The sequence below is a fragment of the Crocodylus siamensis genome, chromosome 1, assembly GCF_052110815.1.
Source record: "Crocodylus siamensis isolate JL-2025a chromosome 1, ASM5211081v1, whole genome shotgun sequence".
NCBI classification, from domain to species: Eukaryota; Metazoa; Chordata; order Crocodylia; family Crocodylidae; genus Crocodylus; species Crocodylus siamensis.
The window spans coordinates 417,910,285-417,927,083 of NC_143395.1; the positions used below are offsets into that span (position 1 = coordinate 417,910,285).

The 16,799-nt window shown below is 59.9% G+C and overlaps 2 protein-coding genes across 2 annotated transcripts in view; both read right to left on the reverse strand.

Moving 5' to 3' along the window:
* Positions 1-16,799, reverse strand: part of LOC149875466 (zinc finger protein RFP-like) — a 40,637-nt gene that overhangs the window by 1,925 nt on the left and 21,913 nt on the right. Inside the window, exon 7 of the mRNA XM_090054697.1 lies at positions 3-343. Within this exon, the coding sequence (XP_089910823.1) occupies positions 3-343 (341 nt within the window). The remainder of the gene's footprint in view (positions 1-2; positions 344-16,799) is intronic.
* On the reverse strand, positions 337-4,963 carry LOC149875467 (E3 ubiquitin-protein ligase TRIM11-like). The gene is made up of 3 exons (XM_090030840.1): positions 4,386-4,963; positions 3,593-3,615; positions 337-3,482 (listed from the first exon to the last, which is right to left on the reverse strand). Exons 1-3 carry the CDS (start codon positions 4,653-4,655, stop codon positions 3,314-3,316), a joined length of 462 nt encoding a protein of 153 aa, XP_089886966.1. The 5' UTR covers positions 4,656-4,963; the 3' UTR covers positions 337-3,313.

Here is a 16,799-nt window from a genome sequence, read left to right on the forward strand (position 1 = left end):
ACGCTCACGGAGAGGAGGGTCAAGGGGGAGGTGAAAGCCTTGTATCCCCCATCCCGCAGCCACACGGCCCAGTATCCGTTGCGAGGTGCCCATGTAACCTTCCCTTTCCTGCGCACAGACTCCCTGCACACGCCGAGGGCCCAGCACGTCTTGTCTCCCACCTCCACCTCCCAGTAGCGCCTCCCGCCCGCGAACCCCTGTAAGCCCAGGACTTCTGGGTATGTGTCAAATCTCTCCGGGGTGTTGGGCACATCCTGTCGGGTGTCTCTGAGTCTCACACATTTCCGATCCTCAGACAGGACGAGGTGGGGATGAGCTGTCCCTGGGTCAAGAGTCACGTCCGCTGGGGAGAGAGTCGCGGGTCAGGGCGGGGGCAGGCGGGTCCCCAAGATCACGGGGAATTCGCCGCGTCCCAGGAATCGTGAGTCGGTCCGGGCTCGGGAGTCACCGTCGCCCCGCAGGGAAATGGGGGAACAGGACAGGGGGACGTCCCCACCAGCCCCTTCCTCCCCGGGGCATTCCCACCCTGGGCACTGGATTCGAGGTGGGGAGGGACATGGGGTGGGGGCAGGGCAGGCCCGGGATGGGGAGGGGCATGCAATGATGTCATCCCAACAGATCCCTGCCCTGCCCCTCCCCCACACCTACAGGGGCTGCTCTGCCGGGGGGGCAAGGAGAGTGGGCTCCACGCCATGAGCTGGTGTGACAGGCGCTGTGGGGAAGGGGGTGGGGGGGCCGGCAGGGAGGCTGCGGGGGGGGGGGGATGGGCTGGGGGACAGGAGGGAGAAGAGGGGCCCATTGCAGCCTGCCCGGGGGAGGGGTGGCAGGGGAAGCAGAGGGCAGGGCCCGGGGGTCTCTGTGCTCAGGGCCGGGGTCACTCGGTTTGCTGCCTGCCCCCCCCCCACCCCAGGCTGGGCTGCCCTGCCCCAGAGGGACCCCCATGTCCCCAGCCCTGTGGGCACAGCACTGCAGCCAGGGCAGCCCACAGCCAGCGCCTCCCCGGAGCCAGCCCAGGGCAGGGCCGTGCATGGGAATGGGCCCAGGGGTAGGGAGGGAAGGGGAAGGGTAGGGGGGCACTGACGGGGGCACTAAGCACCGGAGAACAGGGCCCATTGCTGGTGAGTCTGGTGCAGTTGAGCGGGGAGGGGGCATCTCCCCACCGACTGCCCCAAACCTCTGGGCTCAGCTCACAAGAGACATGTCCCAGGCCCCCCGCCGTGTGTCTGCTCTAGGGGTCTCCACCGGAGGACCTGCACTGGGACAAGGACACCCCATGTACAGGGGACCTGGGACACTGCTGGCACCGGGGCCGTCTGCCCCCAGAGCACTGCGCAATCCCAGGCCTGGGGCCCAGTTGCCGCACTGCCCCCCCTCCATTGTGCCAGAGGCTGCACGTCCAGATGAAGTTTCCAAACACACGGGAGTGACCTAGGGGCAGAAATCCCAATGGCTCCCAACAGGACCGGGGCTCTGGGGCCTGTGGAAATGCAGCCCCAGCAACAACAGGAGACTCCTGCGGCGCTTGTGCAGCGGGGGCTGGGGAGGACGAGCAGCCTGGGACGGGGTGTGATCAGCGCACCAGTGGCAGGGGACTGGTCTTGGTGATCTTACCGGTGCCTGCCGGCCCTTCTTCCTGTGACTGTGATTGTGTGCGTGCGAGGAGTGGGACATGCTGGGTTTCATTGCAGAGCCTCTCCCGTTCATGAAGGGCAGCCCAGCTGAGCTCAGCTGCTCCTGGGGCAAGTCCCAGGTCACCTCCAAGCAGCACCTCCTCCGTGGGTCTGGACAGCTCCAGCCTGACCTCTCCTCCCCTCTGTGCACACCTGCTCTTGCCACACCGTGAGCCCAGAGCTTGGCCCAGAGCCCCCAGGAGGGCCTCCACTGTCCCCTGCACTCACTCTCAGGAAGCAATGCTCCGGGGGAGGTCCAGGCAGGGCTGGGGGTCCCCGTGGGGCTGCAGCTCTTACACCCCACTCTGGATGCAGACTGGCCCAGGACAGGCCCCCCCACACTCAGCCTGACTCCAGCCTCATATGAGCCACAGGGGGAAGGTGACAGCTCTGGGCCAGGTAAGTGAAACACCCCGCATTTCCCTGCCAAGCCCGCACCACTCCGGAAAGCCTCAGGCCCCCTCCGCACCACAGACTGAGCTGGCTCATCAAAGCCTCTTGAAGGACAGATGCATTGACTCTCCCGGTGAAACCAGCTGCTGGGCTGCGGCTCTGTGGGGGCAGGACTGCGCTGGCTGCTGCTTTGCACCATCACGAGCAGAAACAGCTGCCGAGACCAGGCTGGGACCTGCCCGTTGGGTCCGTGCTCGTTGCTGCCTGGAGGGGGCTGGGGGCTGCGGGCGCCTGTCGGCACTCCCAGGGCAAGCCCGTGCCTGGCTGAGGCTGACGTCTGGGCCACCTCCCCATTGCCGCAGGGAAGGGACCGTTCTGCCCCGCTTTGGAGCCAGAGCTGACATGACAGACATGGGGACTGAAAGCCTGAAGGCCTGAGTAAGGGATGCCCGGGCCAGGAGAGAAGTTTCCCAAGGATCTGCATTCAAAGGAAGTGGCAGGGCAGGGACTGAGCTGCATCCAGGGCAGGGAGTGTGTGGAGGGACACAAAGCCCCATATTGCCGGGAGTAGCAAGCAGCAGGTAGGGATGGGCCGGCCATGGGTCTGGAAGAGGAAGCCCAGAGCATCATGCTGTAGGGGCCAAACATGGCTGGAAAAAGCTGGGAATAGGGAGCAGGGAACAGGCTCTTGCTGCCTCATCTGCCTGCACTCGGGGCCTGTGCACAGGCCTGGGAATGGGCAGGATTGCACCAAGGGGATCCCGGGGGTGGTGCTCAGCTCCCTTGGGTACTGCAGGCTGCACCACACTGCAGGGCCCAGGGGCTGAAGGCTGTTGGACACTGGGGGACCTTCCCCATTGCATGGAGAGGCCCAGCTTTCCCTTCAGCCCTTGCCCTTGAGTTAGAGATTAACCCAGAGATTTAACCAGGACACGGTGTGGCAGCCCCTGGGACTGGGGCACATGGAAGAGGATAATCTCAGCACACCGGCACGTTGCTGTCCAGCCCTGGTCACGACATTACCTCCTCCCTCCCGCAGCAGGAACAGGGGTCCACCTGCTTGACCATTTCCCTGCTTCCTAGGTCACCTGTCCCCACTGGAGTGACCCAGCCGTGCCCTGCATGGAAATGACAACGGGACTTTTCCCCCTGCCCATCCAGAGACCCTCAGACATGGGCTCAGGAGACGGCTGCAGGACTGCGCAGGCTCTCTGCCAACACGGCAGTCACATCCCCCAGTGCTGTGTGTGCTACATCCCCAGTGCGCCCAGCACGGCTCTTGCTGCTGCCAATGACCCTGCCATGTTCTGCGGTGTACCTCTGAATTTCCTTAGCATTTCCATCATGCCTGGCATGCTGCACGGGGTCTTCACTTCTGTGGAAACAGCTTTTGCTTCCTGAACCTTCACCTCCTTGCTCCTAAGAGGAACATATCCCCCATCATCGCTCAGCCCGGTTCTTCCAGGGAGATATTCCTGCCACAGCCCAAGCAGGAATCTCCTGGGAGCGGGAAAGGGAAGATACCGCACCTGGCCAAGGTCCTTTTCACATCCTAGAAAGGGAAACATTAGGGTAGTAGTGATTATTTCCTTGCTGGGTGAAACCATCTGCACCAAAGTTCAGTGAGTTCATGACTTCTCTGTTCGATGGGCATCCATTTCTTCACTGTCTGAAAATCCCTCAGTCTGCCTGTCCCTGCTGCACTTGGATGCAGCCAAGGGGCGATGGACCATTTCTTGGCTGTCACCTCTGTCTCAGCATTACATTGCTCTGAACGTGTTCATGGCTACCTCCAGATGTGCTTTCCTGTCCATTTTGGCTGCTGACAGAAATGATTAAAGATAAACCCAAAACCCTGTGCTTTACTGGAAGAGGCAGCAGGTTAGTTCGACCTCGCTGCATTGCACTTGTATAAATCATGCACTTCAGCAAGGCTTTTTGGTGCTTTAACATAAAGCAGATTCAATCAACTATGAGACATAAGCTCCCAAAAAGCCCCATTGAAGCGCCCAGTCTACGCAGACATTGGGAAGCCAGGTGCAACTAACGTGGTGCCTCGTCTGGGGATGCGCTGGGTTCAGCGCGGGGACACACTGGACTTACAGTACAGCCCTTTTTATGCTCATGTCTGCAAGAAGCCTTCGTGACTAGTAACTTGGCAATCAGAATTTCCTCCCGGTACAAACTGGTGGATCTCCAGACTGATGGAAAGTCTCGCCTGAGTCTTGGCCCAGTTTCCACCAGTTGTGGGGTCGGGGCCGAGGGGCTGCTTTGCGCCAGATGGCAGCATCACTGGGGGCCGCATCAGCAGCGCACGCTCACCTTCAACAGCTCAGCAGTTCTCTGACGGCTCTTCTCCTCTATCTCCGAGATCAGCTTGCGCAGGGAGGCGCTTTGCTGGGAGAGTTGGGCTACGTTGGCCTCCAGGCTCCGCAGCGTCTCCCTCTCCTCCTCCTCCAGGCTCTGCAGGAGCCGCTGCTCCTCCTCGCTCACAAAGCGACGCAGCTTCTCACACTCAGACTTGATGCTCTCTCTCTGTCGCTTTACCTTGTCCTTCCAGGACAAGCAGCAAAAACAAGTGTGAGCTGCCATCTCCGCTTTCAGCTTTGCATTGGCAGCGGGAAGGCACGAACTCGGGCTGTGCAGCCCTTTGTCAGTAGCTATACCGTCACCGGATATATGAGACACACATTACATACAGTGATGCACTCTCTGGAGAAAGGGTCACACAATACTTTCACCCCATAGGAAAAGGGCTGATATCCAGAGCAGAGATTTAGGATCTGGGGCCTCTGGAAAGGCTCTGGGGCTTGGAGCAAAACCCAGTGGGTCATCTCTGGCCGATCTGTCGATGTCAGTGCTTTTGTGCCAGGCCTGGGGCTGTCCCTGGGGCGAGACATGCAGGAGGTGCTTCATGCAAAGCACTTGGAGGCTGTGTTGGCCAAGGGAGATGGGTGGGAAGGACCCCAAGAGAGCCCTCTTGGCCAACAGAAGCTCTCTACATAGGACACAGGCTCCTCTGCCAGGGGCTTTTCCCTTCCAGGGTGGGGAAAGTGGAAGATCCTAAAATGACTGCCCAAGAACCAGGAAAAGCACAGAAGAGACACGTGAGGAAGGGGCTGCAGGGCTGAAGAAGGAGCCCGCGCCAATCCCACAAAACATGAACTCTGCCCCGGTGAGCGCTGCCCCGGGCTGGGGAGCCTTGAAGCCCCTGTGCACGGGCCCAGGGCAGGGGAGCACGCACTGCCTCCCCTTGGCCTTGGGGTGGGGAAGAGCAAACTCCAGAGCCCCTTTCCCTTCGTGCGGGGGCACCGGGGGTGAGAGAGCACAGGGCTCCCTTCCCCGCAGGGCAGGGTAATGCCGAGTGTCCAGCCTGCCTGCCCCCGGGCACCACAGGAAGGGCTCTGCACCACTCCTCCTCTGCCTCAGCGATGCCCATCGTGACACGAGGCTTTCAGACTTCAGGGAAGCGCTAGAAGAATCTCAGAAACTGAAACACTGATGTGAAGGAAATCCTGCTGCGGTGCCCACAGCCCTGGGGCAGCTGGGAAAGGCAGAGACATGGGCTTCGGGGTGTGCAGAGAGTGCAGCAGCTCTGGGAGCAAACACGGCTCCAGATTGCAGAGTGTGGCCTATTTTATGGGAGGTAAAGTATGTCATCCAGGCCAGCAGCAGTGGCTCGGTACCACCCCTGGGAGAGTGGCAAAGAAGGGTTAAGCTGCCAGCACCTCAGCCCAGCCTGGTCCCAGCTCTCCCCCAGACCGCAGCATCCCCTGATGTTGAGGAAGAGCTCCCTCCATTACACACAGCCCCTCGGGGGCAAATCTTGCAGCTCCCCCACCCCTCACTGCCGGCTCTGCCACGGGAACGAGCTCTCGAGGAGCACAGACTGGCACCTGCCTTCCAAGCCGTGGTGGTGATCTTCTCCTTGGCCTCCATCGCCAGCGCTCTCTCCAGCCCCTTCCTCAGAGGATCCAGGGCCCGCCGGAGCTTCACCTGGCAGGAGAAGCATCAGCTCCTTATTCCTGACCCTGACACGTGTCGGGACAAGGGGGGTTTGATACGGGAGCAGTAAATGTGCAGGGAAAGCAAGCGGCAGAAGCAGCCGTGTGGGGGGCTTGCTGGCCAGCCCCCTCCCCGCTCCCCTCGACCCCTCGTTGCAGGCGCTGGCTCAGGGGCGCTGGCACCGGGTACAAGCAGCAGCTGGAGGGGAGAAAGCACCGCCGTGTTGCTCTGCAGACACTTCATGAGCAGGCAAAAAACCTTCTGCTTTTATCAGCAAAAAATGGCTCAAAATCTCTCTCCAGCACCAGCAACATCTCCCTCCAGCTGCTGCCCGTCGTCAGATGTGCATTTCCCACAATGCCCTGCACCCCCACTCATCCTGATGCTCCTGCATCAAACAGGCTGGGCCAAGCAGCTCATTCAGAAACGTGCCCGAGGTGTCTGACCCTGGGGCTCGTGCCCGCCCCTGGCATGCACAGCTTCTCATTTCGCTTGGGCCAGTTTGGGAAACAGGCTGGGTTACTGCTGGGGCAGGAGGGGTGGGGCGGCTGGAAGGGGGCAGGTCTGCAGCACACAGGCTTTGCTCTGGACCAAGGGCTGTTGCATTTCCTACACCTGCTCCATCTCCAGATTTCCTCTGGTCTCCTCCAGACACTTGTTCCACACCAGGGCCCGGCCCCTCTGACAGAGCCGGCTCCCATCCCTGTGCCAGGCACGAAACATTGGCAGGGCAGGGTCCGAGGGCAGACCTACTCGGAAAAGCCCAGTGGGGCTGCGTGGGCACCGGAGCACCCAGAAAAAGGGTCCATGTGCTGTCGGGGACAAAGGAGCAGTTCCCTGTTGCACACAGTCATGCATGGAGGCAGCCAGCTCTTCTCGGTCCCCGAGAGCTCCTGTGGGCTCAAAAACAAGGACCCGGTGTGGCAGAAAGCCACCTTGGTTTCTCCCCAAAATCTCTGCCCTGTGACACTGTGACTAAAATCTCTGAGCTGCACCATTTGATCAGGGTGGGCCTGTCTCTCTAGGTCACCTGAGCTGGCTGCAGTCCTGAGGGAGGGGGAGCCTGCTCCCCCTGCCTACGTGACTGGCATCAATTACCTGGGTGAGGGGCATCTACCTGGGGAGCTGGAATCTGCCTGGCAACTGGTGATGTATTAGAAATTGGTTGGCTGACAGCCAGCTGGGGCTGACCTCCACTGGCCCAGGTGAATGAGGTCACAGGAGCTATATAAGTTAGGATGGGTGAGGAGGCGATCTCTCCCTTCGGCCATGAGGTGAGGCAGCAGCCAAGCAGGGGACACAGAGAAGCCTTACCATCTGAAACTAGCTCTTTCTCACCCCAAAACTCAAGAGCTAGAAACCGCCTGCTTTCAGAGGGGAATTGCACCGCCCTTTGGAAGATGCTTGTGAGTAAGCTACTTGAGATCTGATTAGATATTTAGCTGGCAGTAACTCAGATGCATTATCAAAAGGCTACCTCAGCCACACTGTTTGCTCTCTAGGATTTCTAGGATATTGCTCAGTCCTGTACCCTAGTTTCCCCTACCCCTTGTAATCAATAAAGTTCTCCTTTGTGACCGGTGTGGGAGACTTATTGAGGGGTGGGTCTGAATTATGCCTAAGAAACCCCTTAGGTCTGTGGACTAAGGGAGACTTTACTTTTTGCCCCCTGACTTGGGGAAGTGCCCCAAGTGCCTGTACCGGGTCGAGTACCCGTAGGACTATTAGGCCTGTGTTTCCCCGAGGACACAGGGCCGGGTCAGTCCCTTCTCGGGGTGGTGGGGGTGACGTTACCCCCAGACTAGCGAGTGTGCTCCGGGAGAGGGGTCGGCCGAGCATAAGGCGCCCTTGGGAGGCACTCGGAGTCTGGCAGGTGGTCGGGCACAGGGAGGTGGGCGGCTCAACGCAGCAGCACCCCCTACTGGCCCGCCACACGTGGTGGCAGAGGTAGGATATGAATACCCTGCTGTTTTACTGGCATAATTTGGAAAGAGTAATAGAGTAATTGAAATCCCTTGAGCAAACAATTTCTAATTTGGCATCGGGTCGACTGGATAGTGTAGATAGCCAGGATGGCGGAGCAGTACGCCCAAAAGACCGTGCCTGAACTGAAAGAGCTGGCAAAAGAGAGAGGCCTTCACATGAAGAAAGGGCTAAAGAAGGAGGAACTGATTAAACTCCTGTGCAACAATGACTCAGCCATACAGCAACCTCCACACTCGCCAAATCCTGAGTCCTCCCCAGAATCACAGCACCACATGCCAAGTTTGCTGTCCTCAGGGAGATCAACCCCTATGGAGGAGCGCCAGGGCAAGCTCAAGTATGAGCTGGAGCTGAAAAACATGGAGTTGGAGTTGAAAAAGACTGAGATGGAGCCCCAGCAGGAGAAGGCAAAGATGGAGATGGAGGCCCAGCGGGAGAAGGCACAGCTGGAGAAGGCAAAGATGGAAACGGAGGCCTAACAGGAGAAGGCACAGATGGAGATGGAGTTGAAAAAGAGGGAGATGGAGGCCCAGCTGGAGCTGAAAAAGATGGCGCTGGAGGAGAAGACAGCACAGCGAGAGACACCTAGTCAGCAGCCCAATGGGGGAGCTGAGAGCCCTCCGCAAGTGTCCGGGGAACGCCCCAAACCGAACTCCTCAGCCTTCGCTCACTACCAACCCAGAGATGACCCCGACATATTCCTCAACATCTTTGAAAAGCAAGCCTGACAGTTGAAGGTGCCTGAGGAGGAGTACATGCTGCACATAGCCGCTTTGGCAGATGGCGACCTGGCGGTGGTCCTGAACAGCCTGCCCATAGATGCAGCTGAAAACTATGATACCTTTAAGCGGGCAGTGACTTCGAGGTTCAAGTTAGGACCGGACTATTTTCAGAAAAAATTCCGGAATCTCGTCCCACAACCCGAGAAGTCAAGGAGAAATTTTATGGCCCTGTGGTGGGACGCACTCGTTAAATGGGTAGACGGAGCCAAGGCTGACACTAGAGAGAAGCTGCTGCATCTTATGGCGCTGGACCAATTTTACTACCGATGTCCAAGGGAGATTAAAACCCTAGTCAAGGACAGGGGCCCCAAAACTGGCCCTGAGGCCGCTGAAATTATGGATCAGCTGTTGCTTAACTGGGAAGGGTCAGACAAGAAGCCTCCCTACTCTGGGAAGGGACAGAAAGGGTCCAAAGCTGGGGGAAGGGAGGGCCAGGTCCAAAAGGGGAAAAGGGTCCATCTCAGACGAAGCGTAAGGAGGCTCCTGATTCAACCAAACCTCCCATTTGGGAAAAGAGGGGGTGCTATAACTGCGGGGAGCTGGGCCACATCAAGCCCAACTGCCCAAAGTTAAGCAACAAGCCCAAGCCCATCAGACATGCAACAGCTGCAAGCAGTGAGGGGGGAGACCCGAGCCCCTCCGAGGGGCGTGCCTGTTGCTACAGGATCACAAACCCAGGGGAGGTGATGGCCCCCCACCGGACCAAGATAACGGTCAATGGGAGAACCCTTATTGGGGAACTGGACACGGGGTCCAGCGTGACATTAATCGATGCCAACCTAGTTTCACCGGCAGATATAATCCCAGGGAGGACCCTTACCATTCAAGGGGTGGGGTTTCCGCCATTGAGATACCGGTAACCCGGTCACCCATCGAGTGGAGAGGCTGCGCGATGCATGTAGAAATGGGTGTGCTGGAAGGGGCTCCAGCTCCCATCCTGGTGGGACGGGATATACTTAATCAAGAACTCCTGCACAGAGAGATGGACCAGGCCCTAGAGCTAAAGCCCTACCATATTAATGCGGTGACTCATCTGCAGAGCAAGAAGGCTATAGGGGGAGGGTTATAAACTTTCCAAGAGACAGCCACACCATTGGCTGCCCTGGGAGAGGCCCGAGCGGAGGGTGAATGCACACCAGACCCTGAGGGAACTAGCAACCCCGAGGGTGGGCTGAGCGACAGTCCCAGGGAAGTCCCTGAGGGGGAAGGTGCACTCCCTGCAGGAACCCCCGAACTCTCTGCTGATGGCTTAGCCGGGCGAGAGGAGATCAAGCAGGAGGTTCTGGGGGACCCGGCTTGGAGGACCTCTGGCAGATGGCTCAGGAGCAAGAGACCGAGTTCACCCCAGAGAAGAGGCAGCAGGAGGTCTGGGATAAGGGACTTCTCTACCGGTTGTGGGTGCCAAAGAGCCGTGCCCAGACCTGGGAACCCGGCGCCAGATCATAGTACCTCGCAAATACAGACAACGATTGCTGTCCATGGCTCACGATTTACCACGTGCTGGTCACACGGGCAGGGAACGGACACGCCAGCAGCTGCAGGCAAACTTTTATTGGCCCCGAATTGCCCAGAATGTGACGGACTACTGCAGATCGTGTGAGACACGCCAGCGGAAGGGCAAAAGTGGGGACAAGAGCAAGGCTCCCCTACAGCCCCTCCCGATCATTGATCAGCCCTTCCAACGAGTGGGGGTAGACACTGTGGGCCCTCTGAGGCATGAGACCCGGAGAGGGAAGAAATACATCCTGACTCTAGTGGACTTTGCCACTCGGTACCCGGTGGCAGTTGCCCTGACCTCCACCGAGGCATCTGTGGTTGCTGATGCCCTCACCAAAATCTTCTGTCAGCTGGGTTTTCCCTCCAAGATCCTGACCGATCAGGGTGGAAACTTCCTGGCAGAGGTGATGAAGTGCCTGTGGGAGTGCTGTGGGGTGAAACACCTCAAGACACAGCCTCCCATCCGCAGACAAATGGGCTAGTAGAGAGGTTCAATGGGACCTTGAAAGGGATGCTAAAGGCCTATGTGGACTCGAACCCCAATGACTGGGATGAGAAACTGCCGCATTTGCTCTTTGCCTCCCCGGAGGTGCCCCGGGAGTCCACGGCATTCTCGCCATTTGAGCTGATGTTTGGGAGGCGAGTCCGAGGTCGTCTCAATCTGGTGAGAGAAGAGTGGGAAGGGAAAATCCCTTCCACCAAGACCTCCGTGGTGGAGTATGTGCTGAACTTTCATCAGACACTGACGGACATGATGAAAGTGGCACGAGAGTCCCTGGGACAGGCCCAGGAGAAGCAGAGGTCCTGGTACGATGAAAAGGCTCGCTTACGTAACTTTGACCGCGGTGATAAGGTTATGGTTTTCCTGCCACTAAAGACAGACAAGCTACAAGCTGCTTGGGAAGGTCCTCGTGTTGTCCTGGACAAGCTGGATGATGTGACCTATGTTGTGGCCAGGAGTGGGAGAAAGCCTGAGACTGTTCATGTGAACATGCTTAAACCTTACTTTGACAGAGGGGATGCGGTGTTCTGGATTTCCTCAGTAGAAGGATCGCCTGAGGACCCAGAGGAGCCGGTCATGTCCGGTGACTGGGATGGGGAGGCAGGAATAGAGGAACCGCGCCTGCCGGACCATCTGCCCTCCCAGGACAAGGACAAGCTGCTCGCAGCACTCAAAGACTTTGGGACAGTGTTCTCCAACAAACCAGGTAAAACGGACCTGGCAGTGCACTCCGTAGACTCGGGCAGCCATCGCCCTGTACACTCCCGACCGTACTCAGTTAATGAGAATGTGAAGCAAGCAATAATGCGGGAGATCACAGAGATGGGAGAGTGAGGGGTAATCCGGCCTTCAGGGAGTCTCTGGGCCAGCCCGGTGGTACTTGTCCGGAAGCAGGACGGGCCCGTCCGGTTCTGTGTGGACTACCGGAAGCTGAACGCTATCACCACCTCTGATGCACACCCTATGCCCAGGATGGACACTTTGCTCGATCGCCTGGGTCCTGCAAAGGTCATCTCTACTCTCGATCTGTCCAAAGGATTCTGGCAAATGGCACTGGATCTAGATGCCATAGCCAAGTCTGCCTTTACCACCCCTGTGGGACTATATGAGTTTACAGTTTTACCTTTTGGTATGCGCAACTCTCCTGCATCCTTCCAAAGGCTGATTAATAACTTGCTACAAGGGTTTGAGCAGTTTGCCATGGCGTACATCGATGACATCGCCGTCTTCAATTAGGACTTTGAATCGCACCTCATTCATCTGACCACCGTGTTAAGCAAGATCAAACAAGCTGGTCTTACAGTGACAGTGCAGGCAGATGGGGCAGCAAGAGGCTGTTCCCTGCTCTCCATTCCCAGCTCCTTTCCAGCGATGTTTGGCCCCAACAGCATGACGCTCTGGGCTTCCTCTTCCAGCCCCATGGCCGCCCCATCCCTTCCTGCTGCTTGCTACTCCCGGCAATATGGGGCTTTGTGTCCCTCCACACGCTCCCTGCCCTGGATGCAGCTCAGTCCCTGCCCTGCCACTTCCTTTGAATGCAGATCCTCGGGAAACTTCTCTCCTGGCCCAGACATCCCTTACTCAGGCCTTCAGGCTTTCAGTCCCCATGTCTGTCATGTCAGCTCTGGCGCCAAAGCGGGGCAGAACGGTCCCTTCCCTGCGGCAATGGGGAGGTGGCCCAGACGTCAGCCTCAGCCAGGCACGGGCTTTCCCTGGGTGCAGACAGGCACCCGCAGCCCCGAGCCCCCTCCAGGCAGCAACGAGCACGGACCCAACGGGCAGGTCCCAGCCTGGTCTCGGCAGCTGTTTCTGCTCATGATGGTGCAAAGCAGCAGCCAGCGCAGTCCTGCCCGTTGCAGCAGCAGCTGGTTTCACCGGGAGAGTCAATGCATCTGTCCTTCAAGAGGCTTTGATGACCCAGCTCAGTCTGTGGTGTGGAGGGGGCCTGAGGCTTTCCTGAGTGGTGCGGGCTTGGCAGGGAAACGCGGGGTGTCTCACTTACCTGGCCCAGAGCTGTCACCTTCCCCCTGTGGCTCAGATGAGCCTGGAGTCAGGCTGAGTGTGGGGGGGCCTGTCCTGGGCCAGTCTGCATCCAGAGTGGGGTGTAAGAGCTGCAGCCACACGGGGACCACCAGCCCTGCCTGGACCTCCCCCGGAGCATTGCTTCCTGAGAGTGAGGCCAGGGGACAGTGGAGGCCCTCCTGGGGGCTCTGGGCCAAGCTCTGGGCTCACGGTGTGGCAGGAGCAGGTGTGCACAGAGGGGAGGGGAGGGGAGGTCAGGCTGGAGCTGTCCAGACCCACGGAGGAGGTGCTGCTTGGAGGTGACCTGGGACTTGCCCCAGGAGCAGCTGAGCTCAGCTGGGCTGCCCTTCATGAACGGGAGAGGCTCTGCAATGAAACCCAGCATGTCCCACTCCTCGCACGCACACAATCACAGCCACAGGAAGAACGGCCGGCAGGGACCGGTAAGATCACCAAGGCCAGTCCCCTGCCACTGGTGCTCTGAACACACCCCGTCCCAGGCTGCTCGTCCTCCCCAGCCCCCCCTGCACAAGCGCTGCAGGAGTCTCCTGTTGTTGCCGGGGCTGCATTTCCACAGGCCCCAAGGGGCCCCGGAGCCCCGGTCCTGTTGGGAGCCATTGGGATTTCTGCCCCTAGGTCACTCCCGTGTGTTTGGAAACTGCATCTGAAAGTGCAGCCTCTGGCACATGGAGGGGGGCCAGTGCGGCAACTGGGCCCCCCGGGCTGGGATTGCGCAGTGCTCTGGGGGCAGACGGCCCCGGTGCCAGCAGTGTCCCAGGTCCCCTGTACATGGGGTGTCCTTGTCCCAGTGCAGGTCCTCCGTTGGAGACCCCTAGAGCAGACACACGGCGGGGGGCCTGGGACATGTCTCTTGTGAGCTGAGCCCAGAGGTTTGGGGCAGTCGGTGGGGAGATGCCCCCTCCCCGCTCAACTGCACCAGACTCACCAGCAATGGGCCCTGTTCTCCGGTGCTTAGTGCCCCCGTCAGTGCCCCCCTACCCTTCCCCTTCCCCTTCCCTCCCCACCCCTTTGCCCAGCCCCGTGCACAGCCCTGCCCTGGTCTGGCTCTGGGGAGGCGCTGGCTGTGGGCTGCCCTGGCTGCAGTGCTGTGCCCACAGGGCTGGGGACATGGGGGTCCCCCTGGGTAGGGCAGCCCAGCCTGGGGTGGAGGGGGGCAGGCAGCAAACCGAGTGACCCCGCCCCGAGCACAGAGACCCCCGGGCCCTGTCCTCTGCTCCCCCTGCCACCCCTCCCCCGGGCAGGCTGCAATGGGCCCCTCTGCTCCCTGCTGTCCCCCAGCCCGTCCCCCCCGCAGCCTCCCTGCTCCCCCAGCCCCTTCCCCACAGCGCCTTCGACACCAGCTTATGGGGTGGAGCCCACTCCTCTTGCCCCACAGGCAGAGCAGCCCCTCTAGGTGTGGGGGAGGGGCAGGGCGGGGACCTGCTGGGATGACATCATCACATGCCCTTCCCCCTCCAGGGCCTGCCCTGCCCCCACCCCATGTCTCTCCCCACCTCCGGCTCCAGCGCCCAGACCGGGTATACCCCGGGGATGAAGAGGCCGGTGGGGACTTCCCCCTGTCCTGTTCCCCCACTTCCTGTTCCCCCATTTCCCCGTGGGGCGACGGTGACTCCCCAGCAGGGACCGACCCGCGATTCCTGGGACGCGGCGAATTCCCCGTGATCTCGGGACCTGCCTGCCCCCGCCCTGACCTGCCACTCTCTCCCCAGTGGACGTGACTCTGGACCCAGGCACGGCTCATCCCGACCTCGTCCTGTCTGAGGATCGGAGATGTGTGAGACTTGGAGACACCCGACGGGATGTGCCTGACACCCCCGAGAGATTTGATACTTGTGCCTGCGTCCTGGGCGCGGAGGGGTTCGTGGGCGGGAGGTGCTACTGGGAGGTGGAGGTGGGAGACAAGACGGTCTGCGTCCTGGGCGTGTGCAGGGAGTCCTTGCGCAGGAAGGGGAAGGTCACACTGTCACCTGGCAATGGATACTGGGTCATGCGGCTGCAGACTAGGAGATACGAGGCCCTCACCTTCCCCTCGACCTCCGTCCCTGGTGCGGACGGGGCCTGAGACTTTCCTGAGTGGTGCGGGCTTGGCAGGGAAATGCGGGGTGTCTCACTTACCTGGTCCAGAGCTGTCACCTTCCCCCTGTGGCTCAGATGAGCCTGGAGTCAGGCTGAGTGTGGGGGGGCGTGTCCTGGGCCAGTCTGCATCCAGAGTGGGGTGTAAGAGCTGCAGCCCCACAGCCCTGCCTGCCCCTGGAGCATTGCTTCCTGAGAGTGAGGGCAGGGGACAGTGGAGGCCCTCCTTGTGGCTCTGGGCCGAGCTCTGGGGGCACCGTGTGCACTGGGGACACGCAAATGTGGTAGGAGCAGGTGTGCACAGATCACAGCCCCGGGGGCACACTGGGGAGGGGAGGTCAGGCTGGAGCTGTCCAGACCCACGGAGGAGGTGCTGCTTGGAGGTGACCTGGGACTTGCCCCAGGAGCAGCTGACCTGTCCCTACACCTGGGGAGGGGTCAGTTATTGGAGAAATCCCCTTCACTCTCAAGTGGCCCCAGACTCAGCAGCAGCAACGGGCCCTTTTCTCCGCCACTTAGTCCCCATGTCAGTGCTCCCCCCCACCCTTCCCCTTCCCTCCCCACCCCTGCGCCCAGACCCATGCATGGCCCTGCCCTGAGCTGGGCTCTGGGGGGGGCTGGCTGTGGGCTGCCCTGGCTGCAGTGCTGTGCCCACAGGGCTGGGGACATGGGGGTCCCCGCTGGGGCAGGGCAGCCCAGCCTGGGGTGGGGGGGGCAGGCACCAGCCTGCTGTTAACAGCAAACCAAGTGACCCCCAGGCCCTGGCCCCTGCTCCCCCTGCCCCCCCATCCCCCAGGCAGGCTGCTCTGAGCCCCTCTGCTCCCTGCCTTCTCCAGGCCTATCCACCTCCTCCCTGCAGCCTCCCTGCCTGCCCCCCCACCCCCTTTCCCGCAGCACCTGCGACACCAGCTCATGGGTTTGGAGCCCACTTCTCTTGCCCCACCCCAGGCAGAGTAGCCCCGCTAGGTGTGGGGGAGGGGCAGCGCAGGGATCTGCTTGGATGATATCATGACATGCCCCTCCCCCTCCTGGGACCTGCCATGCCCTCACCCCACGCCCCTCTCGCCCCATCATGGCTCCAGCACCCAGGCCGGGAATGCCCAGGGGTCAAAGGTGCCCGTGGGGATGTCCCACTTTCCTGTTGTCCCCATTTCCTGTTGTCCCCATTTCCCCTTGGGGCAATGGTGATTTCCCAGCAGGGACTGTGTAACAGGTCACCCTCCCCAGCACCATCTTCCCTGGTCCTCCGCGCCTTACACGGGGCGCCCTTGGAGCCTTCTTTGGAGTTCTTTTGTCCCATCCTAGACTTTCCTGCCACGTCTTGATGGAAATTATTATGATGATATTCTTGCAAGTGGCAGACTGCCTATTGTATTGTGTGTGTTGGGGCCTGTCACCTACATGGGCCTGACACTTGTTTTTCTCTACCTAGGCCTCCCCATCTAAACCCACTAAACAAGGTTTGACTCTGAGGCTCTAGCCTTTTCTGGTATCTTGAGGCTCGTGGCCCCACTTTGCCCAGAGGTCTGGGCACCAGTCCCACAGCCAGGGGCTTGCAAGGGTAAAACCAGGGTACGACCCCAAACTCGCACCCTCTCATTCCAAAAAATAAAACAGAATAAAATTGCACCCCAGGGGCACCAGACCTCCCTGGCCTTTTTAAGATCGCGCCTTCGGGCACCAGGGTCTGTGCCCCGCAAAAGCCGCACTTTCACTGGCGCCGGGGTCCCCACTCCATAGTGTCTCCTCAAAATGAGGCCTCCTGCTTCCCCTAATAGCCTCACCCAAACCACTGGTCTTATTCGTTAATTAAATAGAAAAAAAAAAAACCAGTCCCATCCAAGGTTAATA

Excerpts from the sequence above, each read along its gene's own strand:
- LOC149875467 (XM_090030840.1), bottom strand. The coding sequence starts at position 4,655 with ATGGCAGCTCACACTTGTTTTTGCTGCTTGTCCTGGAAGGACAAGGTA. Across the intron at positions 3,616-4,385 it reads GAACTGCTGAGCTGTTGAAG|GATGTGAAAAGGACCTTGGC; the intron begins GTGAGCGTGCGC and ends TTCCCTTTCTAG. Across the intron at positions 3,483-3,592 it reads GTGAAAAGGACCTTGGCCAG|GAGCAAGGAGGTGAAGGTTC; the intron begins GTGCGGTATCTT and ends TGTTCCTCTTAG.